This window comes from Ursus maritimus, assembly GCF_017311325.1.
Source record: "Ursus maritimus isolate PB19 chromosome X unlocalized genomic scaffold, ASM1731132v1 scaffold_X1, whole genome shotgun sequence".
Classification (NCBI taxonomy): domain Eukaryota; kingdom Metazoa; phylum Chordata; class Mammalia; order Carnivora; family Ursidae; genus Ursus; species Ursus maritimus.
The window spans coordinates 87,126,477-87,154,404 of NW_024423319.1; the positions used below are offsets into that span (position 1 = coordinate 87,126,477).

The 27,928-nt window shown below is 44.9% G+C and overlaps 1 protein-coding gene across 1 annotated transcript in view; it reads right to left on the reverse strand.

The window, feature by feature from the left end:
• The window catches only part of LOC103679200 (amine oxidase [flavin-containing] A), a 68,898-nt gene that overhangs the window by 13,851 nt on the left and 27,119 nt on the right, over positions 1-27,928 (reverse strand). Inside the window, exons 3-9 of the mRNA XM_008708715.2 lie at positions 25,242-25,379; positions 8,420-8,524; positions 7,573-7,664; positions 2,424-2,565; positions 1,639-1,788; positions 1,182-1,341; positions 122-218 (exon numbers count right to left, since the gene is read on the reverse strand). Of these exons, the coding sequence (XP_008706937.1) occupies positions 122-218; positions 1,182-1,341; positions 1,639-1,788; positions 2,424-2,565; positions 7,573-7,664; positions 8,420-8,524; positions 25,242-25,379 (884 nt within the window). The remainder of the gene's footprint in view (positions 1-121; positions 219-1,181; positions 1,342-1,638; positions 1,789-2,423; positions 2,566-7,572; positions 7,665-8,419; positions 8,525-25,241; positions 25,380-27,928) is intronic.

A 27,928-nucleotide genomic window follows, 5' to 3' on the forward strand; every position in this document is an offset into this window, starting at 1 on the left:
AAGGATATATTTCCACAGGGTTATTTACGATTGCCTGAGCTTGATTCCATAGGCTCTGGCCACATCCACACCTAGACATGAACGCGACTAAGAAAATGCAGAGCATCGAGCTCTAACTTACCCCATGATAGCGGGCAGCGATCCATCTGGCTTGGTGTCGTCCAGGGTTATTGAAATTGGAGCTTCCTCATCTTCGATGATCATACAACCACAATAATCTTAACAAGGAGAAAATTAATAGGAGATTGACACTGACGTCATCAAAAACTTAGGGAAAGCATTATATACATATGTAAAATAAATATATAGATACTTATATGTGAGATTTGCCTAGCAAAAAAGTTGTATGTATGTGTGTGTGCTATATATAAAACTTTTTTGCTAAGAGGAAGGCAAATCTCAAATAGTCTTTGCCCCAACCCTAGAAGATATCTCCTTATTAAATACGCACATTAACTACACAAGGATGTCTGCTGACCCAGACACGTGGAAAACGACCCATCTCAATGACCTTTACATAAAGGTCACATAGGACCAATGCAGGGCTCAAACTACCATGGCCCTAGAGCCCTGCAATACATGGGGGAAGAGAGGAATTGCCTTGCGTCGGAGGGAATCACCCCGGGAGCCCAGGGGAGAAGCAGGAGGAAGGAATCCTTTGAGGAGGGGCAGGGTTACGAAACCGTAGTCACCATATCCACCCAGGCCCTGCCTGGGCTAATTGTGTACATCCTGACAGTAGGTCTCCCTGTCGCCATTTGACGCAAGGAGACCAATGCTGAGAGGTCAAGTGTCGCAGCCAAGGCCGCTCAGCCAGTAAGCAAGTGAAGCCCAGGACTGCGGGATTTCAGAGCGACACTCTTCGCACTGGACCCCTTGGGTCCCTGTCTCATTTAGAGTAAGGGGCAGGACATACGCCAGGAACCAGGGCAACGGTGCCCCCTCCACTCAGTGGGAACTCTCCCTTCCCTTTCACTGACAGCAAGTGCTCTTGGGGTCACTTTGTGCCACACCAGGGGCTGTGAAGAGATGGACAGACTGACATTTCTGATCCTTTCTCTGCCAACTTAAAAATACTGATCTTTGTCATCTTTTTTCTGTTCGGGGTCTACTAGAAGGTCCCTAAAGAGAGTGGGGTCCCTTCACTTAACACAATTTACACGTGCGTAAGCGCAGCCTACCCTTCTTCTTCCAAAAGGCGTCCTTGTAATACATCATGCACTTTATGATGGCCCCCATCGGAAGACGTTGGATTAATTGGTTTCTCTCGGGTGGAAGCTCGGGGTTGAAGTGTATCTTGGCAGTCAAAGTTGGCGGGATGGCACTAATTACGTATCTGCACTAAAAGACACAGACACAAAAATACCACCTCAAACGTGTGAGTCTCGGTCTTCACAGAGGGGGAGAGACACCACATTTATCATTTAGAATGACCCCGAGCAGTCACCACATACAAAATGAGGCCACTGTGAGGCAGCACGACAGAACAAGGCAGGTCAACTCAAAATGGTAATTTGGAAAACGGAGTTGGAGACACACCAACGTTAATCACACCGCTGCTTGGATTATATTTGGTTAGAAGCTGCAGAAGACACGAAGCCTATTCAATATACGCTCCTTGGGCCTCGGCTGCATTACCTCATAAAGTTCATGATTCAGTGTCTCGATGATGATGTTGTCACCTGACTGGTCCACAAAGGTGACAGGACGCCTCAGCTTCACTCTGTCCCCGAGGCGGTCCATTATCCGTTCACTCACTTGACCCGATCCGCCCACAAATTTCCGTTCCTGTAGGAGAAGGCGGGCAACGGGGGCTATAAATATCAAATATCGGTCACCATAGCTCGGAAAGTAAAATACAGGCCAAACGAAGCAATGTGGAATTTCTAAGTATAAAGATACTTCCAAGATGCAACTGTCCCGCATTTCCTAAGGCTACGGGTCAAGGGGCCGACACCTCTTGGGGCCACAAGACCAACTTAGGGAGTTCTGGAGGTCGCCTGAGGAGAGGAATTCTTCACTTAGTGGAGAAAGACACTACACTTTGCACTGTGGGACACAGCCTGTCCGCAACAGAGAGGACTTGAAGTACCATCGTTTTACCAGTTCTAGAAGTTTTTGAGAATGAGCTGAGCGTCGTCATTTAGCTCCTCCCACAGAGAGAGACTAACTTTACCTACCTCCCAAAAAAGGAGGGACCCGAATTCCCAAAACCCAATTCGCTCCAAACAAAACATTCTTGAGCTGTGAACGGATCTCCAGGAACGAGAAAAGGAAAGGGGAGCTTGTGGTTTGGGGCACGTTTGTTGAAATCATTTGAAATCCACCCACGTTTCCAGACACGGAAGCGGCCACGAAGCTGGCTTCCAGGGCGAGGGCAGCACCACAGATGAAGTTACAGGCTGAGAACGGGCACTCCGTACCTGGCCCCCGTTGGTGACAGAGAATATCCGAGTGGTGCCTCCGCACTGCTTCACGTACCACAAGAACCACAGCGCCGACACCTCGTGGGGCTCAGAGGTCACGTTGATGTTCACGAAGAGCGATGCAAACCGCCTAGCAGTCCTGGTCACGTGACAAAGGCGACAGTCAGGCATAGACGCGTACACGCTTCACAGCACAGCAACTTTGTAAAACACGATTCAGTGTGCTTCAAAAGCATTCGCGCTGCTTTGAGGGAAAAAACCAACAAACCAACCAACCCTCACGGGCTCAGCCTCTGAAGGAATGCGTATTTTAATTCCTGGTGAAACACCACCTTTCCCTTTGTTTTGAGGCAGGTATGGGTTCGCTCCGAATATATACATTCTGGTACCGTCTGCGAGGGTCAAGATGCTGGTGAGGGATGGCTAAAGATACAGTTCTCATTTATTTGGACAACCGTCCTCTCTTCTCCACCCCCACTGCCCCCACCCTGCTCCAGTGCACCCACATCCCTCACTGGGGTCACAACGGTCGTGCCCCCCCCCCACCTGGTTTATGACTCAGCCCCTTTTGATCCTTCGCCACATTACAGCCAATGACGTCTTTGGACAACGCAAAACCAAACCAAACCAAACCGCTCTTCATAAAACCCTGCAATGGCATTCATGGCAAAAGGCAAAAATCTTGACCGTGGCCGCTCTGTCTTCCACCATCAGCCTCTCAACCAGCTCTCCGCCCTCTGATTACATCGCTTTCTCGTGGCACCCTTAGAGTCATACCAGGTACACTGTCATATTGTTAAAACATGCCCATCTCCCCATCTCGGGCCTTCAAGAGCTGCTTCCTGTTCTCACTACAGGGAACATGATACCCCCCATACCACCCACCGGTCCTATCTCCCAGCATTCGCGGTGGCTCACTCCTGGAAGATACCACCCATCACAGCCATCCCTCTCTGTGGTCTCCCCCATCCACAGTGGCTCATTCCTGGAAGACACCATTCCCCTACCAACCTTCACTCTTTGTATCTCCCTTAAACCTTCCTCATTCCTGAGATACCATCCCTCAACATCACTCCCCTATGCTGTCTACACTCATGCCCCGCACCTCATCCCTGGAAGTTACCTAACTGTCGTATCATTCACCCTTCCTGTCTCCTCCCACAGTCACTGTGGCTCATTCCTGGATGGTACCATCCCCTCACACCATCCACTTTTCCTGTCTCCTCCAACCACTATGGCTCCTTCCTGGAAGATACCATGCCTCCAATATCATCCCTATTCCTGTCTCCTATCCACCATCACTGTAGCTCATTGCCAGAAAATACCATCCCCTAGACCATGTATCCTTCCTGTAGCTCCCCCCACCACCACATACCTGAGTCACTGTGGTTCCTTCCTGGAAGATACCATCACGCAACAGGCCATCCACCCTTCCTATTCCCCAACATCTACTATGGCTCATTCCTGGAAGATACCACCTCACCAAACCACGTATCTTTACTGTCTCCCCCCATGCGCTGTGGTTCATTCCTGGAAGATACTATCCTCCCACACCGTCTACTCTCCCCCATCTACCCCACCCATGTAGCTCATTTGTGGGAGCAACCTTCCCAACACACCAGCCACACCTCTAGTCTCCCCCCATTCTACTATGGCTCATTCCTGGAACATACCATCTTTCCACACCATCCAACATTCCTGCCTCCCCCATCCATAATGGCTCATTCCTAGAAGATACCATCTTACCACACCATCCACTCACCCTCTCCCCTGCCATCCATTATTGTTTACTTCTGGAACATATCATCCCCCCCGCACCATCCATCCTTCCTGTGTCTCCTACCCACGGAGGCTCGTTTCTGGAAGACACTATGCTCCCACATGATCTACCCTTCCTATTTCCCCCCACAGTCACTGTAGCTCATTCCTGGGTGGTTCCATCTCATCCTCTTCCTCTCTCCTCTCCAGCCACCAAGGCTCATTCCTGGTAGATACCATTCTACCATACCATCAGCGCTTTCTCATCTCCCACATTTACTGTGGCTCATTCCGGGAAGATGTCACTGCCCCCCCTCCGCCCCAACACATACCTACATCCTTCCTGTCTACCCCCATGGATTATGGCTCATTCCTGGAAGATAACATTCCCCACCACATCCATCTCTGCTGACTCCCCCTATCCATGTGGTTCATTCCTGGAAGATACCATCCACCCTCACTACCCACTCTTCCTGTCTTCCTCCATTTATATGGCTCATTCCTAGAAGATACCAATCCAACCTTCATGTCTCCCCCATAACCTGTGGCTCATTCCTGGAAAATATCATCCTCTCAGCCACCACCAACCATCCTGTCTCCCCTCTCCCCCGTACACTGTGGCTCATTCCTGGAAGATACCATCCTCCAACCTCTATCTTCCCTCAGGTCTCCCACAATCACTGTGTTGTTTCCCAGATGACAGTTGTCACCATATCATCCAGTCTCCCAGTACCCCTCCCCCATCTCCATCATTACTGTTCCTTCCTGGAAGATAAATTTCCCCTCTAGCCATCCATCCCTCCTCTCTCCCCCTACAGTGGTTCATTCCTAGAAGATACCATCCCCTCACCCCTCAACTGTTTCTACTCTTCCTATACCCCCCATCAATTGGTGAATTCCTGGAAGATACTACCCACCGCACCAACCATCCTTTCAGTCTTCCCAGTCAACTGGCTCATTCCTGGAAGATACCATTCCCCCCCACACTATGTATCCTTCCTGTCTCTCTTATCCACTGACGCTCATTCCTGGAAGACACCTTGCTTCCACATTATCTAGCCTTCCTGACTCCCCCCACCCCATAGTCACTGTAGCTCGTTCCTCGGTGATACCATCTTTTCATACCATCCTCTCTTCCCTATCTCCCCCAATCCACTATGGCTCATTCCTGGAAAATACCACCCCTCAACACCATCCAATCTTCCTATCTACCTCCATAGACAATGGCTATTCCTGGAAGATGCCATCCCACCATCCAATCATCTTTACTGTCATCTTCCCCCACCCACCATCCACCATGGCCTATTCCTGGAAGATACCATCTTCCCACACCATCTTCTCTTCCTCCCCCATCCACTGTGGCTCGTTCCATTTGGTCACACCATCAACTCTTCCAGCCTACCCACTTGCACTGGCTCCTTCCTGGAAGAGACCATCACCCCACACAATCCTCCTTTCCTGTCCCCCCTATCCATGTCACTCATTACTGGAAGATAAAATATACCCACACCATCCATCCTTCCTTTCTCCCCCCATCCATGTGGTTCATTCCTGGGAGTTACCATTGCCTCACACCATCCAGCCTTCCTATTGCCCCCCTCCACTGTGGTTCATTCTTAGGAGATACCATCCTCCCACATCATCCTCTCTTTCTTTGTCCCCATTCATTTGGCGCCTTCCTGGAAGATACCATCAACCCATATGATCCAGCTTTCCTATCTCCCACCCCCGCATCCAAGTGGCTCATTCCTGGAAGATACCACCCTCTCACATATTCCACTCTTTTCGTCTCCCCCATCAAATGGCTCATCTCTGGAAAATACCATTTCTACACACCATCCACTGTGCCTCATTCCTGGAACATACCACCCCCATACCATCCAGCTTTCCTGTCTCCCCCATCCATAGTGGCTCATTCCTGGAAGATACCATTCCCCCACCCCATCAACCTTTCCTGTCTCACTCCATGGATTAAGCTCACTCGTGGAAGATACCATCCCACCAAACATCCATTCTTGTCTCCCCCAGTCCACTGTGTTTCATACCTAGAAGATGCCATCCCCTCACATATTTCATTCTTACTCTCTCCCTTATCAGTTGGGTCATTCTTGGAAGATACCTTCCCCACACACACACCATCCAGGCTTTTTGTCTACTGGCATACACTGTGGCTCATCCGTGGACAATACCATCCACATACACCATCCAACTTTCATTTCTTCCTTTTCCACTGTGGTTCATTCCTTGAAGATACCATTCCCCCACACCATCCACCCTTTCTGTCTCTCCCCGTCTGCTATGGAACATGTCATCTCCATACTATCCATCCATCTGGTCTCCCCCAATCCACTGTGGCACATTCCTTGTAGATTTCATATTCCCACATCATCCTCCCTTCCTGTCTATCCCCAAATACCATGGCTCATTTCTGGAAGACGCTTCCTTCTACACCATCCATCTTTCCTCTCTCTCTCCCTCATACACTTTGTGGCATTCTTGGAAGATACCTTGTCCCCCAAACCATCCACCCTTCCCTATCTCCTCGCATCCTCTGCCTCGTTTTTAGTTGATGTACTAAGTCCTTGGTTTATGTTTAAAGATGGCTGCATCTTTCCTTACGCTCAGGTGAAGATCCCTGTTACAGTCACTCTAGCAGCATTATGGAATTATGTACATAATGTCAGTCTCTCCTGCTAGAAGAATACTAACTCCATGAGTTTTGGGGCCATGCCTAACACATTCACCACAATTCCTCACCAATGGCTACAGTGACTTCACATAGCAAGCCCAGAAAGCTGACTAAACAACCTGTAAGTAACTCAACTCATTACACAGGTTCTCATTGAAAACATTATAAAATTTATATTTTTCATTAATATAGACTAGCTTGCCTTCAGTTCCATGTTTTTCTACATCTGTATGGAATTACCTTAATATCTTTCCAAATTGCTTCTGTAGCTGACTGCTATATAATCTGAATACACAATTACTTGTTTTATTGCAAATCACATAGCCCTTTCATTAAAAAAATTCCACTTCATTCACCTCCTTTTTTTTTAATGTTTTAAATTCATTTTACGTTCAAATCCTCCCCCAAGTGTCTAAAGTTCCCTCTAAGTTGCTACTGACTGAAAGATCATTAGGTTTCTTCTTAACTTTTTTCTTATAACTTATTAAGAAAAACACGGCAGGGGCGCCTGGCTGGCTCAGTTGGGGAAGCATGTGACTCTCGATCTTGGGGTCGTGAGTTCAAGCCCCACGTTGGGTGGAGAGATTGCTTAAAAAATAAAATCTTTAAAAAAAAGAAAAGAAAAACACTGCAGTTCAAGATAGGACAGAAAGGATCCAAAGGAAAGATGAAAAGTAAAATTTAAATAGTCAAGATTACTTTGTCCAGCAGAGTTTATCGATGAGATCTTTCATGGTCATCTTGTCCCATTCCTCAGCATGTGGGGCCTCCCATGGTGCATCTGCTGGAATCTGAAGAGGAAGAAGGTCCACATTCAGGTGTGATGGTTACTGCCCACTGCCCTGCCAAGAGGCCTTCAGGAGAACCTCTGAAAACCAGTCTCTGGGTCTGTGTTGGAATGTGTGATTGGCACGGAATTCTAATATAGGTAGTGGTGGGGTTGGGATGGGTAGGTACTCTGCATTCTATGCCTTAAGGCTGTCGCCATAATGATGATGATGATGAAAAAAAAGGGAGCAGGAATTACATATAAATGTATGTATAAATTAATATGTAATTATGATGATGATCCCTATTATTGAAATCCAACACCCATCTTAAGTCCCCAATTGAAGTGTGAGAGAATGATCTTATGGAGCCTAGGCCTAAGTAAAAAAACTTGGAGGGAATAAATCCCTCTTTCCTTTACTATATAAAGTGGCATCACACAGAGATAAGGCAACTATGAGTAGGAGACCTGGCGAAAATATGTCACCCAAATTCTCAGTGGCATAGAGTTGAAAGCACACAAGGCATTACAATCAGAGACATGTGGGTTTGAATCCTGCTTCTCTCGCTGTGTGGTGCTGGGGAAATTACCATTGCCCCTCGGCACTCATTTTCTTTGCAAGTGGAAATGCTACCGAGTCGCCAGAGTAGCTGGGTGCATTGGAAAGGATATGTATGAGTGTCCAGAGCAATGTTCCCTGCACTATTGGAAGGATATTAAACAGCTGCTGTTGTTATGTTAGTAACAGGTCATGTGTAAGCTGAACACACACTTTACCTCCTTCCCCATGTTATCCATTGTCCGCCACAAATTGTTGTAATCCAAATAGGCAATGGGATTCCACACCGGAGGAAAGGCTCCCCGAAACGGATAAGTTTTCCCCTACAACATAAAAGCAAAGGAGAATCCCTTAAATTAGGGTGGTATTCTAAAAAACAAAACCCAGCCAACATAAGAGCCATTTGCAAACTAACAGTATCCTCTCCTGTTGCAGAAGCAGCACCTCTGGTGGGGAGTAAATACATTTCACCTATACAGGCCCCAAATTTCAACTGGATTAGCAAAATCCCCCTGGCATTGTGCTGTTTTTAATTTACAGGAAATAATAGCTGCAAACTTACTTCTACTTATATAGAAAAAATAAATAAAGGTAGCTCGTCCTAATAGCTAATGCTGATGCCACAATATTCTCGACCCTTGAGTTCCTAGCTCATCTCTTTGGAGGGATCCTCCCACTCCGATGAGACCAGGACGATGACACAGAGGACTGTCCTTGGCCTACGCAGAAGACTGCAACAACAGGGGCGCCTGGGTGGCACAGCAGTTGGGCGTCTGCCTTCGGCTCAGGGCGTGATCCCGGCGTTATGGGATCGAGCCCCACATCAGGCTCCTCCGCTGGGAGCCTGCTTCTTCCTCTCCCACTCCCCCTGCTTGTGTTCCCTCTCTCGCTGGCTGTCTCTATCTCTGTCAAATAAATAAATAAAATCTTAAAAAAAAGAAGAAGAAGAAGAAGAAGACTGCAACAACAAAGCAGAACAGCTCAGACTGAGTTTTAGGGTTCACACAGGGTAGATAAGGACTGGCTAGACTACCAACCATGCCGGAAGTCAATATGCAAAATATGAGAAACAGAACAACGGGCATTTGACATTTTTTTGGCTGCCCCAGCATCCATGTTCCTTTTCCAATATTATCCTGGTTCCTTTCTGGGAAACTGCTTCTCCTCGTCTGTGGATAGATGTGTAGGGAGGATGGTCCTGGGTATCATCTCCTATTATCGCAGGCGATGGGCTAGATCCTTTCTCCACCCCCTCTGGCTTCTGGTGCAGCCAGGCTGTGAGCCTGTCAGCTAAGCTTGGCCAATCACACACACCCTCTGACCCTGGAATGAGTCACCCAACAACAGAAGCAAGCTAACTCTGGGATCTCTCTGTGCAGATGCTTCCTGTTCTCAAGGCCATGGCTGTGCTTCCTGCCCCTAACTTGCCAGAGCTCCCCCGATCACTGCTTATTCCTAAATGTGGCCCCCCAGCCTCCCGTTGATTCTGTGGGCCCTCTGATATCCTTTCGCTAAATCCCCTCTTGTTAGCCGGAGTCGGCTTTCTATTGCTTGGTACCGAGACCTCTAACATAAAGACAGCTAATTATTTGCCACACTGACTTCATTTCCATCGTGTGACAAGTCCTTTGCTAGGCAAACGCTGGAGTGAGGCAAGAGCGAATCCTTGGGAAAAGAGACCAGGCCCAGGTATTTTCAAACGTTTTACTCCTAGTTTAGTTCCTCTAAAACTAAAACATTCGTAAGATCAAAATAGTGTCTACTCATTCAATTCTTACTTTTTATCAAATAAAAACTTACTCAATATTTGCAGAAAGCCTACTGTGTGTACCGCACAATATTAAGAACTGTGTTGAATTTTTTTAAAAGGGGGGGGAGGGGAGCTAAAGCCAAACTCCTGACCATCAAGGCAGGGACACCAGAGCTAACAGCATTTGCATGCGTGTGCACACACTTGCACACGCACGCGTGCACACACGCACTCTTCAACTGAGTAACGATATACGGCAGCCATTAAGTGACAAGTAATTTTGCCTGCCACGGCAGCAAATTCAAATAACCTTGGCAGATTATGTGATCTGATTTCTTATCTGCAACATGCCCTGCTGTAATGCTGCAATACGACTCGCCAAGACTCCGAACCTTTATCATCACCACCACCCCTATCACCACCATTATTACTAACATTTATTGAGATCTTTCTCCATGCCTGGCCCTGGCTAAGCTCTTCGTATGCATTATCTCACCCAACCCTGTGGAGGCAAGCACTATTAATATTTCCATCTTATAAACGAGGAAACTAAAGCCCAGGGATATTAGCTGGAAAATAGTAGAACGGAAATTTCCTGTTCCCGAAGCCTTAGCTCATAAACATTAATTAAGCTTTCTGGCCTTCCTATAGGGTTGATAGAATGCGGAGATAGCTTTGTTCTAGAGACGTCTTAACCTTCCCAACTGGATGAAGGAGAGTTTGGAAATGTGAAACTTAGAAATCTTCCACACCATCTTTATGTTTCTAAGCAGTAAAAATGGAGACGAAGAAGCTCTGGGGTATAAGCTGGCTGTTGAGGAAACAGCAGCAACCCTGGAAAATGAGGAAGCACGTCTGGAGAAAAATGGGCAGATATTTTACCCAGAATGCTATGCTAGCTACAGAGAGGAGGCCGACGGGCTAACAGTTCACAGACAGCCTACAGAACATCAGGTTTTCATTACAGTTCTTCCCTTAACTGAAATCGGGGAAAATCTACATTTTCCTCTGTAAAATGTATTTATACTCAAGGAACAGTCTCATACAAAACTGATCTTTGCTTTGAGAAGAAATATTTTTTTATAAAAACAAACATGCTCAATCATCTGGGGACATTAAGAAAAGTATCATAAATATAATTCAACAAAATGTGTCCCACATTCCTAATAAAGTTCTTCTCAGGATGATGCCAACCGGAGTCTCATTTCACACATGGCCTAAAGACCCCACGATCTGAGCCTTGATAAACAAAGAGGTGGCAGGAGAAGTAAAGAATCCAAGGAGAGAGAAGAGTGCAGCCTGACAATCTTTTTAGAAACGGGAGCCATGGAAATTTCTAAAGAAGATCATAAAGGCCAACTACAACATTAATTTTTTTTAAGATTTTATTTATTCATTTGACAGAGAGAGAGACAGCCAGCGAGAGAGAGAACACAAGCAGGAGGAGTGGGAGAGGAAGAAGCAGGCTCCCAGCGGAGGAGCCTGATGTGGGACTCGATCCCAGAACTCCAGAATCATGCCCTGAGCTGAAGGCAGACGCTTAACTGCTGTGCCACCTGGGCGCCCCGTACAACATTAATTTTTATTCCGTTGACAGAGGCACCAAGTTGATAAAGGGATTTCATCAGTCAGTTTCACTCTTCATGTCTGGCTTCTCTGCTCTTATTCTGTAGAACACCTAAATCTCGGGAGCCTCGGTGGCGCAGTCGGCTAAGTGTCTGACTCTTGGTTTTGGCTCAGGTCGTGATCTCAGGATCGTGAGATCGAATCCCTGCGTCGCGCTCTGCACTTGGTGTGGAGTCTGCTTGAGGTTCTCTCTCTGCTCATGCTCTATCTCTCTCTCTGACAAATGAATAAATAAATCTTAAAAAAAAAAGAAAACCTAAGTCTGCTAAAGAAATGCATATATGTGGGAACAGGCACCTATGTCACCTCTTGCTTTCTCAGAAACCCTGGAAGGCTTATTTCCTCCATGGCCTGCTTCTTTTTTTTTTTTTTAATGATTTTTTATTATATTATGTTAGTCACCATACAGTACATCCCTGGTTTCCGATGTAAGGCTCGATGATTCATTAGTTCTATATAACACCCAGTGCACCATGCAATACGTGCCCTCCTTACTACCCATCACCGGTCTATCCCATTCCCTCAGCCCCCTCCCCTCTGAAGCCCTCAGTTTGTTTCTCATAGTCCATGGCCTGCTTCTAAACTAGACAACTCAAGACAACATTTTGCGCGTGTGAATCCCTAAAGCAGTGCAGTGGCAGGGCCTGGAGCTGTCTCCTGATGGAGTGAGAACAGCCTGCAAGCCCGACCTTCTCAAGCTCGTAAATGTGACTGTACAGTTTTCTGACAAAGGGGTCAGTACTTTCTAGATACTTCCAAATGGCTACTGCTCTTGGAAAATAAAAGGAAAAAAATCTTGAGTAAAGGTCAAGTTCATTTTGTACCTATACTCTGAAGCCTTCCAACGCTTCCAAAGTGGCCTTTAATCTCTAAAGCACAGTGTCTCTGACACAGTAGAAATTGTTGAGGTCGACTAGGACACAATGTCCCTGGAACTGTGCCCAAAATACTTAAATCCCTTTGAGAAACCACATCCTCAATGTACTGATGTTCCTAATAACAAGACACTATCGCCAGGAGACGACAGTTTACAGCTCCCACAGCATTCTTTATTGTTGGTCCTAGAAAATAAACCCAAGTTTAGAGTAAGCGAGTAACGTTTACTGATTGGCGTGTTGGAGAGTTTCAGCTCTTTGTACTTTTAGGTTTTAGTTAAACAAAAGGAAGTGGGTGTTATTAAAGAGCAACACAGGCTCCTGAGGAAAGCTGCCAAATATTTTTTAATCATCTTGAAAATAAACAGATATGTTCTAGACTGGTTTAGGAACAAGCCTGCCCAACTCCTATGAATTTCTTGGCATCCTTCTTGTCCCAGTGTTTTGACAAGCCTGTAAGAGAAATCTTTTGGTGGTTTCTTTTCCACAGTACTTAATAACGCTTTAACTAAAGAAATCATCTGAAAAGACACCCAATTAAATAGGATGGCAGCACTGTGTTTTATTAGGAGTTAAAAAAAAAATCATTTTCTTCCCCTTTCCAAATGCAGGTTAGCCAAGCTCTCTTCAAACCTACATCATTCTACTCTACCGAAAACAAGCTACCCTACCATGGGAACATCTAGCCCATCGTACTGTGCAGCTTGCCCCAAGTCTCCAGCCAGTGTCCATTCTTCTTTCCAAAACCCTTCCTCCATCCACTGCCTCCCCAGGGTCTGATCCTCAGCCTTCCCCCCCCCCACCGCCCCGCGCCCGCCCATTTCCCGGGGGAACTCAGCCAACACAGGGATTTGTTCTATTTGCACAGCGTTGTGGTTTGCACTTTCCATGCCTCTGCTCCCTCCATATTGAAGAGAACTTCCCAACTGTAATGTACAACTTCCTGCACGACTTTCAAGGGCTGGCAGCACGTTACCGGGTGTTTGCTCATGACCTGATACTTCATCTTATTCTCAGTGCCTCTCTCGGGACTTGAACGGCTGTGAGCCGATGCAGCAGCATGTGTGCTGTGCAGTCCCATCTCGGGGCAAAAAGACAACCAGTAAGCTCACGTACAAATGACGCCACGGCGTCAAGAATGAAAGGTTTCCAATGAATAGTTAAGCTGCCTTTCCCAAGGGACTCTAGTTCTATACAGAAATTACAAACAAAGCAATTAAGACAGCAGCAGCCTGAGCTCTTCCGGAGGCTCTTGGGTAAGTAAAGATAATTGACAGACCTTTCTCCTCTTACAAATGCCACTAACTCAGGAGAAACAGGCAGTTAGAAAAAAAGATGAAAATGTTACACTGTGAGGATGAGTGGCTGTGTTTCCAGAACAGCTTTATTAAGACATAATTCACATACTCAAGAGGCGCCTGGGTGGCTCAGGTCATGATCCCGGGGTCCTGGGATCGAGCCCCACATTGGGCTCCCTGCTCAGCACGGATTCTGCTTCTCCCTCCCCCTCTGCCTCCCTCCCCCAGCTCGTGCTTGCTCTTTCTCTCAAATAAATAACTAAAATCTTTTAAAAAATGCACATACTCGGTAATCCAGCCATTTAAAGTGTCTAATTCAATGGGGTTGCGCATCCCTCGCCGTATCTAATTTTAGAACATTTTTGTCACCTGAAGAAGGAACCCTTAGTCATTAACAGTCACTCTCCATCCTCCCCCCACCCCATTTTGAAGAAGAGCCCACAACTATTTTGCAAAGCAGCAGCAGCATTTTACGTTCCCACCAGTGTCGGATGAGGGTTTCCATAGCTCCACTTCGCCACCAACACTCGTCACTGACTTTGTGATCCTCGCCACCCTGCTGGGGGCAGAGGGGTACCTCCCTGTAGTTTTGACTTGCATGTCCCTAAGGACTGACGACGGCCAGTCAAATCAGGCTCTGTCGCTATCTCTGTCTCTCTTCCTCTCTCGCTCGCTCTCAAATAAATAAATAAATAATCAACCTTTAAAAAAAAATCATTTACTTGTTTTATTCTTGTCTGTTACGTGTTTGATATTATGATTCCTGGGTTTCACGTCTGATTTCTCTTGGTTTTCCTTGCTCCTAATTAAAATCTTGTGATCATCCTAAGTGAGATGCATCACAGGGTAATATCTTTGGGCAGCTTTTGATGAATTTAGTAAGTTCACTACGTCTTTGGAGATATTCAGAGGTCCACGTTATGTTTACATTAGATTTGTGACATGTATGTGGGTATATGTGTGTGTACTTATATAATATATGTGGGTATGTGTGTGTAGATAACATATATGTGGGTATATATGTGTACATGTATGACATATATGTGGGTGGGTGCACGTAGATAACATATATGTGGGTAGGCGCATGTACATGTATGACATATATGTGGGTGGGTGCACGTAGATGACATATATGTGGGTAGGCGCATGTGCATGTATGACATATATGTGGGTGGGTGCACGTAGATAACATATGTGGGTAGATGCATGTACATGTATGACATATATGTGGGTGGGTGTGCGTGGATAACATATATGTGGGTAGATGCATGTACATGTATGACATATATGTGGGTGGGTGTGCGTGGATAACATATATGTGGGTAGATGCATGTACATGTATGACATATATGTGGGTGGGTGTGCGTGGATAACATATATGTGGGTAGGCGCATCTACATGTATGACATATATGTGGGTGGGTGCACGTAGATAACATATATGTGGGTAGGCGCATCTACATGTATGACATATATGTGGGTGGGTGCACGTAGATAACATATATGTGGGTAGATGCATGTACATGTATGACATATATGTGGGTGGGTGTGCGTGGATAACATGTGTGGGTAGATGCATGTACATGTATGGCATATATGTGGGTGGGTGTGCGTGGATAACATATATGTGGCTAGATGCGTGTACATGTATAATTAATCCCAGCTGGTGCCTTGGCAGAGGCAGAAGCAGAGTTCATGACTCCACCCTCTTGGTTTAGACTCCCCCGTCCGCCCCCTCTGTGCCTCAGTCTCCATGTCAGGAAGATGGGACCTGCAGCGCCCCTGAGCTGGACCCTCCACTGGGAGCCTATTAGGATGTACTTTCTAGGTGTGGATGTTGTCGGCGTGAGTAAATACAGCTCTGAGAGAAACATGGTCCCAAAGATCCTACCTTGCAACAGAAGTCGGAAATGACTTCTGCTTCCTCTGGCAGACTAAAGCACTTTGCTGCCCATGGCACGCCACTCTTTTCTACCCTATTAAACTGATTTATGTAAGAACTTTCCCGACTTAGTTTCAACACACCTGAGAGGGGCTATGCCTCACACACGTTTATATCTCCTGCACTGCCTTGTATATACCGAGGTTCCGAGAAACGCTCGTTAAATGGAGGAATAAAAGGGTAAATACAGGGGCGCCTGGGGGGCTCAGTCGGTTGAGTGTCTGCCTTAGGCTCAGGTCATGATCTCAGGATCCTGGGATGAGCCCCGAGTGGGCCTCCCTGCTCAGCGGGGAGTCTGCTTCTCCCCCTCCCTCTGTTCTCCCCCTGCTTGTGCTCTCTCCTCTCTCACTCTTGCTTTCTCTCTCTCAAATGGATAAATAAAATCTTTTAAAAAGGGGAGGAGAATACAATTCTTACAGGTATAGCCCATCTGATATCACATCTAGCTCCTCCAGGCTCCAGAAAGAGTCCAGCCTCTTTCTACACAAATGACTCCCTCTTTTCTCACCTCAGACAAGATCTTCTAATGAATGGCAATTTTGCGCTGATTTTTAATGATGAACTCCATTCATCATTTTTTTTCTAATCATCATTTTTTCTAAAATAGCCATAATCAATACTACCATCAGATTTACTAGAACTCCCTATGTGTAAGGTATTGAAGGGAAGAGAAAAAGATGAAAATGTCTAAAACCATTTCCTATGTGCGCATTTCTCACTCTGCTCTTTATGGATGCTATATAAAAATGGGTTCCATGGTCATGAACCCGGGAAATCCCGACTTACAGTGAAACAGCTTTTCTTTTTAATTTAAAAAAATTTTTTTCTGCTCATCCTCATAAGACCCCTAAGTTGCTAACAGACATCTTGGCACTCAACGATAGGGACAGAACATGAAGCATTCCCACAGTGTATCTGGCCAAGAAACCCCCTCTCTTGCAAAGCACTGTTGGGATTAATGTCGCTTAGAAAATATTCCCTTAGGCATGCTTTCTTCCTACTCTGGCTGGCACCCTCGGGGGCCCAAGGGAACACAGGAAGACAGGGCCTAGGAAGAGGAGCCGTGATAGCCAGAGGATTTATTTTCCAAATGCTCCTAATGGCAATACAGCCTCATGTGGACGTCTCCTCAACCAGAACGTACGTCATCCCACACCAGTGAGTCAACAGGAACCGGGCAGTACAAAGAGAGGTACGTCAGAGCAGGTAGAGACGGTCAAGCGCGAAGCAGAGCTTCTTGCCAGACTGGCTGTTAACTGAGCGCATTCACCTCGTGTATCCCAGCGACGGGGCAGACGCAGGCCTGCCGTCCTACCGCGCGGAGTTACATCAGCGGGGGCCCCCGTGATCATGATGGGGAGACGTGGGAGGGAGAGGGGACCGGGAGCCATTAGAGCCTCAGCACCATCTTCCCCACGTCTGAACATCAGAGAAGGATTTTTAAAAAATCTACGAACTGGGAAAAGTCACCGATACTCAGGACTTCGCTGGCCCCTATGATTATGTAGATTAGCGACTGTGCCCACTTCCGGGCCTCCAGTCAGCTTGTACGTATGACTCCTGGGCAGCAAGTGTGGGCCAGTGGCGCTTTCTTCCCATTGTCTCTGAAGCCTGAGGTTTTTTCAGAGACATTTATCTGCAGGATATGGCTGTGGAAACTAGGCCACTGGGTACTCTGGCAAACATACAAAATTAAATCTCAGCCTGAGGTTCCCAGTGTATCATTTGAGTCTGACAAATTGCACGAGCGCTGTCAGAATAAAAGGAAATGGACTAGTCGTTCAGAAATCGATCCCCCTGTTTGAAAAACCTGACATGAGAAACGGGCTTTAAATGGAAAGGACTCATTTCCACAGCATTCGGGGTCAAAGCGTTCATTACATTTAACTGTAATTAACATTCACATTTTCTGCCATTCCACCTAGAATTTTCTTCTTCTGGTTGCATGAGACCCAAACACAAAGGGAACAACAAAAGGAAGTGGTATGAAAGCAGTACTGGACTGCTCAGATAGGAGGTATTCACATTACGATCCTCATTTGTCTCTCCAGTTTCAAGGTCTGTGTTTGCTAAGGTTAGTTATCGACTAGGCTTTCAAATCTGTCTGTCTCTCTTTCTCACACACACTTCTGGAGGACCTTGAACCAAACACGTGCATCCTTACAAATTCCTCCCATCTCTAAAGGGAGGAAAACTGCCACTTACTAAAACTCGGCGGTCCACCCGGTTTTCAAAAGGTATTTGTTCAATGAGCTTGACACAGAAGTGAAAAAGCTTAGAGTCCAGGCCTGAAATAGAGGGCTACATGTGGCAGCATCGATCCCGTTAAACGGCAGAACAGGGCAATGAAAGCAAAGACTCTCTGGTGGGTCAGTGTGTGCTCAACGTCCTTGTAAATCCCATACCTTAGAATGCACCAGGTATGGGACTTACAAGGCTGTTCAAGGGTGTTTCAGGTTTCAGCGGTTAGAAGGCTACTCTACACAAGTTTGAAACTTCAGGACCAATGATTAAGTCTTTGGGCTCGGATAGTGGGTTCATGGTCGGGGGTAAAGTAGGGGCTGCAGCGGGGGGAACAGGGAGGAAGTAGAAAGTAAGGGGAGGAAAAAGGAGATTTTGACCTCAAACTGGCAACATTGAACCTGAAAGCTCAGAACCTCTAGCAGTTGGGTTATCATGGAGACTAGAGCATTTTCTCTTGAGGAAAACGCTTATGGGACGCTTCGTTCCACTGGCCACTAACGGCAACGCCGAGGCCCCACTTGAGGAGATGACTGCAAAGTTCCACAGCCTGAGAGAAATCCTTTGTGTGTGACCGAATCCCCTTTCTGCGCTGCCACTGAAAGCCAGTTCACTGAGTCACAGAGGCTGACTCTAGACCACTTTTCAACGAATGCTTAGAAAAGGACTGCTAGGGGCGCCTGGGTGGCACAGCGGTTAAGCGTCTGCCTTCGGCTCAGGGCGTGATCCCGGCGTTATGGGATCGAGCCCCACATCAGGCTCCTCCGCTAGGAGCCTGCTTCTTCCTCTCCCACTCCCCCTGCTTGTGTTCCCTCTCTCGCTGGCTGTCTCTATCTCTGTCAAATAAATAAATAAAATCTTTAAAAAAAAAAAAGGAAAAAAAAAGAAAAGGACTGCTGTAATGAACTGGCCTCTATTAAAAATGAATAGCAAGAAGATGAAAAGAGTTCTGTGAACAGATGATGGGAGCACAATCACGTGACTGTACCTAATGTCGCTGAATTGTACACCTCAAGGTTAAGCAGATAAATTTTTATGTTATGTGCATTTTACCAGAATTTTTTTTTTTTGAGGGCGTGCGCACGCGCGCATGTGGGGCAGGGAGGGGCAGAGGGAAACGGAGAGAGAGAATCTTAAGCAGGCTCCATGCCTGATGCGGGGCTTGATCCCACGACCCCGAGATCATGATCTGAGCCGAAATGAAGAGTCAGACGCTTAACCAACTGAGCCACCCAGGGGCCCCCACAATTTTTTTAAAAAAGAAAAAAAAAACAGAAAGGAAAAAAAATCTAACAATTAACCTGACTTTTCTATATATCGGGCTGTCACTTCAACCAAATAGAAGCTTTATGCTCTACAAACTAGATCGGAGATTTCTCCCTGAAAGTTTATAGGAAAAAGAAAGGAGGCTTTGAGAGAAAATGGCTAATGCTGACCTAGCTTTCCAAACAGTACAAGGCTTTAAGAGGAATTTCTGTCATTACGCTTTCCTGTAAACACAAGAAATAAGCAAAAACAACAACAAAAAAAAGAAAGACATGAAGTCTTCTTAAAATGGGAAGGTGGAAAAGAATGGAAGTTACTAAAAACTATTTTTTACAAGCAACATCCATATATCTCTGTACTAAACCCTTGACAGATCAAGGTGAGAATATATGAACATGTTTAGCCTCTCTGCTTTTAAAAACCCATGTATAACTGTAATTTAGAGAAGAAAGCAAATAATCTATGATCAAACAGAATTTATCATGAGCACCTGCCCATTTACCATGTGCCTGTTCTTATCTAATTGTTTTTTTTTTCATCTCTACCCCGATTTATACAAATTATTTTAAATCCTTTCTTTTTTTCCTTTTTTTTTTTAAAGCCTCATTTGTTTTTAAAGGGCAAGGAAGGGCAGAGAGAGAAGGAAAGAGGATTTTCAAGCAGACTCCCCACTGAGCACAGAGCCCAGTGCAGAGTCCGACCCCACGACCTATGAGATCATGCCCTGAGCCGAAATCAAGAGTTGGACGCTCAACCAACTGAGCCATCCAGGTGCCCCACTCTTTTTTCCTTTCTATTCTTTTTTTTTTTTTTTCTTTTTAAGCCAGGGAGGACATAATGGCATAAAATAAGATACTCTTATCTCGATCATACTTTGACGAATGAGTTCACATAAATCACTTCACAAAAAGAATATATGGCTAACAATTCCAAACCATGCCCTAGACCTCTAGACTTAGTATTTTCACACAGTAACAGAACCCATCTGTAGTCTTCAGCCTGCTGTGCCTAACTGGGGTGGCCTGGGGGCTGCTCAGGAGTCAAGAGCTCACTGAAGGCCAGAGCGATGCCAGATTTATGGCTCAGGGTGTGAGAGAAGACGCCACCCTGGTGAATGACACCATATAGGGCTCCCAGTGCCTGTGTCCACAGCAGGCCAGGTCCACAGGAGTCCCTACTGCCCGAGTGTCATATTAGGAGTCCAGAACCCTCTTGGGTGAGGTGATTTTTGTCATACCTCACAGCGGTTTCTTAAAGGGATTTACACATTGACTTTCTGCCTGCACAATACGGAATGATGTGATGCAACCCACAGGACCCTAGACTCAAGACCTGGAAAGCCTTCCTTTGGCACCTAAGCTTTCTCAGCCTCAGTTTTCTCATCTGTAAGATGGGGGGAAATACTTACTACCTCATAGGATCACTCAAATAAGGTGACACCAATAGAAGCCCATTACAGATGGAAGGAAAGGAGACAAAGACACCAGTAAGCAACATCCCTACAAGAGCCGAACGCCTTTGGTTTCTTGCCTGTCCTACTGAGCAGACTTGAAAGCGAAAGCATAACTTTCGGTGACTTGGTATGGAACGGTTGAAAGCTTAAAAATATATGTCCCTAATCCCAAAGAAACACTCCATCATAAAGCAAGGGGCCACATAATGCCGTTATTTCTGGCAAGCATTAAGACAAACTAAGAAAAAAAGAAATCCCCGGCTTTCAACACAGCCTACTGGCTAAAACAGAGTTCACCTCTTAGCAACAACAAAAAATTTTTTTACTTAGTATTCCAGAGCACACACACATTCTGAAAAGCCTTTGATTTCAGTCGTTGGCATAGAAACCTCAAGTAAACGGCTGTGGGAAGAAAAGAACCCATACTAGGAAAACTTGCTTGGCGAGCTGTTACTATCAGGAAAGCCTATGTTGTTTTAAATAAATTTGTATCACACCATTCTCTAAAAAGAAATGTGTGGTATATATTTATAGTCTCCATTTTTATTTACGGCGTGAAAGCGGGGAGAAAATGGGAATGCATAAATGTGTCAATTTCTCCTGCAGAGCAGCGCCTGAAAAATGCCTTCCTCCATCTCTGGAGGCAGTGTTCCTCTCTCTACAGCATACATGCATTATTAAGATCTGGAAGAACCCTTTAAAAGAAAAAAGGGGGGGCACCTGGGTGGCTTAGTCCGTTAAGCGTCTCCCTTCGGGGAGCCTGCTTCTCCCTCTCCCTCTGCCTACTTGTGCTCTCCCTCTCTTTCTCTCCCTCGAATAAATAAAATCTTTAAAAAGAAGAAAAAAGAAAAAGGAAATCAAGCATCTCTTCCTTCCTCTCCAAGACTTAGCACTGCAAAACTTACCAAAAGTGTCCACAACTCCATGAAACTTACTCATAAAAATAATCATCGTGATGGGGCATCCAATTTACTAATGCGAGTCATGGATCAATCAATCCAAGAAGCACTCAAGTCCACCTGCTTCCCTTACAACCATCCAGAGGAAAAGACGAGATAATGTTTTAAACACACCTAGCAGGGCGCCTGGGTGGCACAGCGGTTAAGCGTCTGCCTTCGGCTCAGGGCGTGATCCTGGCGTTATGGGATCGAGCCCCACATCAGGCTCCTCCGCTATGAGCCTGCTTCTTCCTCTCCCGCTCCCCCTGCTTGTGTTCCCTTTCTCGCTGGCTATCTCTATCTTTGTCAAATAAATAAATAAAATCTTAAAAAAAAAAAAATTAAACACACCTAGCTGATGCCACATCAAATCCACCGTTTAGGGTAAAGACAACATGGTTAATTTAATTTCACAAATCAGATATGATCTCCTAGACAGACCCATATCAAATTCACCACATTTGTAAAACCTGTTCAAAAACCTATTCTAGAAGAATCAGGATCTACTAGGGCACCCGGCCGGCTCAGTAGGTAGAGTATGCAACTCTCGATCTCAGGGGTTGTGAGTCTGAGCCTCACGTCGGGTGTAAAGATTACTAAAAAAATAAATAAACTGAAGAAAAAAGAATCAGAATAGGTATTCCATTCACAAGATCCATGAAGGATACGGGCAGACATGTTAGCTAATGGTGAGCTCCACGCGAGCAGAAACTTTGATCCTGTGTCCACCATTTCCAGCCCAGAACAATATCTTGTACAGAGAAGACTATACAGGAACTATTTATTGAACTGATGAATGAATTTAGCAAGAATGACGTGAACCTTCTATGTATGAAGTAGACAGACAGAGACTCCCTGGGAAGGGACAGGGTGAAAAACGCCCCTGGATGTCTAGCCCCATTGCTCAGCTCAAAGGCTCAGGCTTGGAACTGCACACTGTCGTGTCAAAGTGTGCCCTGTCAATGCAATCTACCAAAGGTCACGAATAATTCTCTGGTGAATACTAAAATTATCCTAGAATACACTGAAACGGATGCACTACAGTCTGCTGACAGAAGAAATAACTGAGGCATTCTTTAGGGCTGCGCACGGCCAGGGCAGGGGGTGCGCCTGGGTGGGTCAGTCTGTTGGGTGTCTGCCTTCGGCTCGGGTCATGGTCTCAGCGTCCAGGGATCGAGTCCCGCATCGGGCTCCCTGCTCAGCGGGAGGCCTGCTTCTCCCTCTCCCTCTGTGCTCTCTCTCTCTCAAATAAATAAAATCTTCAAAAAGAAAAAAAAAAGGCTGCACACTGGGAAAATTAATATGGCTTAGTTTTAACTAGACAATGGCAATCTTCTGGTGATTCACCCACCACCATTTTGGGGTTACTTACTGAAAAGAATGCACTGTGGGAAATTAGAAAAGCTGGGGTTGTCACGAGAGCCAATGCAGAGCATGTCACAAAGATAATTTGCATTATTAGCCCAATGCCCTATGGTGATGGGAAAAGTCCATGTTTTCTCCCAGAAGTGGACGGAACAGTAAGGGTTGAGATATTTTTAAATAAGTGGAATTATTTTTTGCTGTATGGTTTATTAATAATATTACATGGACTATAAAATTTCTCTAATCTGGCCTCTTCACTTTACAGCTTCCTGGTCATTATAAAAACATCTCCCACACCATTTCTCATTGCAGAAATAATACAATTTATTAGAATCACTAGCAGAAAGGCACTCATTCAGGTAACATAAATGAACCTCTCACTGACCCACTATTGTTTGACCTTAACATTGCTGTCTATCTTGGGGGGAAATATGTGTTCTTTGGCAGGTTAAAGAATGTGAGAGGATGGTTTAATAGTATTTCTAGAGCCCATCTTTTCTTTAGATGAGATTATGTCTTAAATGAAAAGAATGGTATTTAGTTTACTCCCTTAAATATATGCTTCTTTGTAAGTCAGTCCTCGGATTCATGAACAGTAGGAGCTCGGGGGGAGGCAGACCATTACTAGTTTCATAGCCTTGTCAAGTTGCTTTCTTCTCTGAATCTCAGCTTTCTCCTCTGTAACATGAGGACAATCAAGCCTGCCTAACAAGGTGATGTCATGAGTTCATGCATAAAAAAAGCACTTGGTTCTTTACTGGGAGCCTCCAGGGAAAAGAAAAATCTCTCAGCTCCTGAATGTTAGAGAGGAAGAGATGAGAAGCATGAGTCTGCTCAGATTCCAGGACAATCATCAACTCATTTGCTTCCCAGTTGGACTAGAGAGTGAATGTCCATGAACGTTTGTGTAATCAGTAGTTGAGTGCGAATACGTTACGTATGCTGATACACGTAAAAGTGCTCAGCAAATGTTAGTAGCTATCGTTCTCAGTGTTGTTATTATTGAGTAGTTCAGGGAAACACCAGGCCTTGCAGAAAAGAGAAAGTGGGGATGCAAAGGGGTTTTTCCCTTTGTGATCGTGAAGCCTCTGGAAGCCAGCGTTCATCAACACTTCGTGTAATTTTTTATACTCTTACACTTTCTTCATTCGTCCCTGGATTTCTGGATTTGGTTTTGCCAGACTCTTCCCCCAAGCATCCCAAACCAGCAGAATTTCCCCAAGGGTCTGGAGCCTGGGGTGAAGCTGTTGAGAAATGATGTGGTTACTGGTGTGGGAATCCTGGCATTAGAATAAGTAAATGAGGGGCGCCTGCGTGGTGCAACGGGTTAAGCCTCCAACCTTTGGTTTTGGCTCAGGTAGTGATCTCAGGGTCGTTGAGATCAAGCTCCGCGTCGGGCTCCCTGCTCAGCGCCCAGTCTGCTTAAGACTCTCTCCCTCTCCCTCTACCCCCTCCCATCCCCCCATGCTCTCTCTCAAATAAATACATAAATGTTTAAAAAAAAAAAAAGAGTAAATGAGCCCTGCCCTCGTGATGCTAGTTCCAGGAAATGGGCTGCAATGGCAGGTCAGAGAACTTGACCTCTCAAGGCCCATCTCCAGACTCCAGATGCTCCATGTTTGGCTTCGGTAAGAAGGAATAACACTGGCAATAGCTCCCTTTTCTTGCGTGGATTATCAGCAGAGTTGAAACAACCTTGTTTCCACAGTGAGAAACTGCACAACCCAGCCAGACTCCCCAAGAGACAAGGCCCGACACAGAGGAAATTATCAAGTGTGCAAAGAAATGTCAGGTAAGAATGAGAATGAATAACCTGTTCAATCTTAAGAACTGGCCTCAGCCTACTGTGCTCCTTGGGGCCTTAGAATTGCCTCATAGGTGCCTCGGGGGCTGCCTGCGGCTCTGTGTGTGTGTGTCTGCCACAGGTGACTCCTGCTCCCCCCAATTCCCCGCCCCCCCCCACTCTCCATAAACGGTGAAAAGACAAAAACAAAAAACCAAACACCTGAGCACCTCCTACTCCAGTTGGACTGGGGGTGAGGGTGCAGCCTTCAAGGGTTACAGTGGGTGATATGGAGGAGGGACAAGCTGAGACCTGACCCCTGGCAGTGATTCCCAGAGTCCACAAGGATTTTTTAAAAAGAAAAAAGAAAACATGGAACACTACCGTAAAGCTGAGAGCCTATTGGTACAATTGCTTTGAGAAACAACAACTAAAAACAAAACCAAGTATTTTCCCAAGTACGGTGCTCTCCCGCTGATGACTTGAGTAAAATGTCAGACTTACCTTGACATATTGCACGAGACGTTCACTTACGTTCACTTTGTAAGTCTCTAGCCCTAGTTCTTTAGAGAGCCGTAAGATTCTGTTCTGGGTTGGCCCCACATAAGCGCCACCAACATCTACGTAATTGACATGTTCATTCTGTAGAAAGAGAAAAAGTGGCCAGAAGACTTTAGTTAAAACTCAGGGAAAAAAGTTTCTATGTCTCACTTAAAGACAAGAGTGGGGCACCTGGGTGGCTCAGTCGGTTAAGCATCTGCCTTCGGCTCAGGTCATGATCCCGGGGTCCTGGGATCAAGCCCCGTGTCGGGCCCCCTGCTCAGTGGGAAACCTGCTTCTCCCTCTCCCTCTGCCCTTCCCCACACCCCCGCTTATGCTCTCTCTCTCTCTCTGTTGAGTAAATACATAAAATCTTAAAAAAAAAAAAAATAAAAACAAGACAAAATACTAGGTGGGAAGAATATATCACAGGAAAAGTCACACAAAGCTATAAAAAGATTCGTATACCTAACAAATTATTTTATAAATATACAAACCCTCCTTCATAAACTATAATTTACTTTCCCCTCTTAATGTGCAGTTCTACATTTTCTCCAGCTTTGTTTATGAACGCATTTCCTGGTAATTTAATCAACAGATTGAATATTGGTGACTTAATTTCCTTCATGTGTTTGTAATAACTTCTGGGTCCGTTTCTATTTTGTTGTTTATACCCGTTCTCATCCATGCTGCCTTTCCTCGTTTGCCTGATTAATTTGTATTGCGTGGCACTCATTGAATTTGAAAAACTACAAAGTAATTTGAATCCTAAGAGGATGATATCTTTCCCAGAGAGGACTTCTGTCTGCTTCTGTCCAGCACCTGGGGGCCCTTATAATCCTAGATAACTTTATTGCATTTCCTGTGCCTGAGATGATTCGAAGCTGGGCTGAAATGCACACATGCTCTGGTTTTCTTACAGTTCACCCTTGGTCCAAGGACACAGGCCAAGGCAAAGCATGAGGACTTTACCAATACCTCCCTCCATATGCACACACTTTGGTGGGCTCCGGACTTGACCTTCTGTTGCTCTAGTTTTGGATGACTTTTGAAAGCCCTACTCAGCCTCTCACTTGCTTCTTGGGTGGTCAGAAAACTCCCACTCCCCACCCCCCACCCCCCACTTCCAGGGGAAAAGTAGGTCAATTCTTTCCGGAAAAAAGATGGCCCAGTGATTCTTCACTACATTCTTAGCTCTCTGATGCTTTGAAGATTTGTGTGCGTGTGTATAGTGCAATTTGTCCAATCTCTTTGTTTTTAGTAGGAGGGTTGGGACAATTCACCTAAAGTGTTATTTCCAGAAAACTGATTGTCTAATATTATTCAACTTGCCTTCCTGGCGAAACCCAATCTGATATTATCTTTCTATTGCAGGACATGCTTTGCTAACGTTTTATTTAGGATTTTTGTAGCCAAGTTCATGACTGAAATTGAGATTCTCCTCTCTTCTTCAACCCTTGTCTATCTTTTGCAGTGGAGTATCGCTAATCTCATAAATTAGTGATCATACTTTCTTCTATTCTTTGGAAGTGTTTGTATATAAACAGAATGATTTATTCTTTAAACATTGGGTAGAATATAACCCTATAGGTATCTAGGCTAGCTGTTCTCATTGTGGAAAAATCTTAAACTACGAGATGCAATTTACTTCCAGGCTAACGCAGGACCCATATTTTCTATTTCTTTTTAAATCAGCGTTAATTTTGATAAACATATTTTTCCTTATACATTTCATGTATGTTTCAAAACTATTGGTTTAAATTTCATGATATCCTTTTTTCACTTATTCTTTCCTGAATCAGTAGCTATATCTACATTTTCATCCCTTTTATTTGAGATGTTCCTTTTTTCTTCTTCTTGAAAAAATCTTACCAGACACTTCTCTATTTTTAGTCTCTTCAAAGAATCAACCTTGGTCTCATTGATCCTCTTTATTGAATATTTATCTTCTGTATCATGGATGTATGCTATTTCTCCCCTCTCTTTTAGATTTATTATATTCTTAATTTTCAAACTCCTTACATGCTTAATTCATTCATACTGAGCCTTTTTTTCTTTCCTAAATGGAAGAACTTGGGCTATAAATCTTCCTCTAAATATTGCTTTAACTATACAGACAACTTTATTTTAATATTTCCATTGTACAGTTTTAAGTATTTTCATGTTTCCATTACAATTTCTCTTTAGACTTGCATTCCTAAAACCTTTGTTGTATTTTAACTTCTCCAGCTGGGACTTTTTTTGTTTATCTTTTTGTCATAACTGCATTGTGGTCAAAGAATGTGGTTTTTATGACAACAATTCTTCAGGCTCATGTTATATAACCTAGCACATGATCAATTTTCAAAGACTTTCATATTTGCTTGAAAAAAATATAGTCTAAAAAATGATATGTATCGTTTATACATGTCCATGAGAATGAGCTTGATGGTCCTCAGCCTTTTTTGTTTGCTTAATCTATTAGTAACTTAGAAAATTATGTAAAAAATTCCCTACTCCATTGGGCATTTATCTTTGATTGCTGTTAATTTTTGCTTTATATTTTCAGGCCACATTATTCACTGTATACAAGTTCAGAACTGTTTGATTTTCTGGGTCTTTTATCATTATGCACTGACATTTCAATGACATTTTTTTGTTCAAAGTTTACT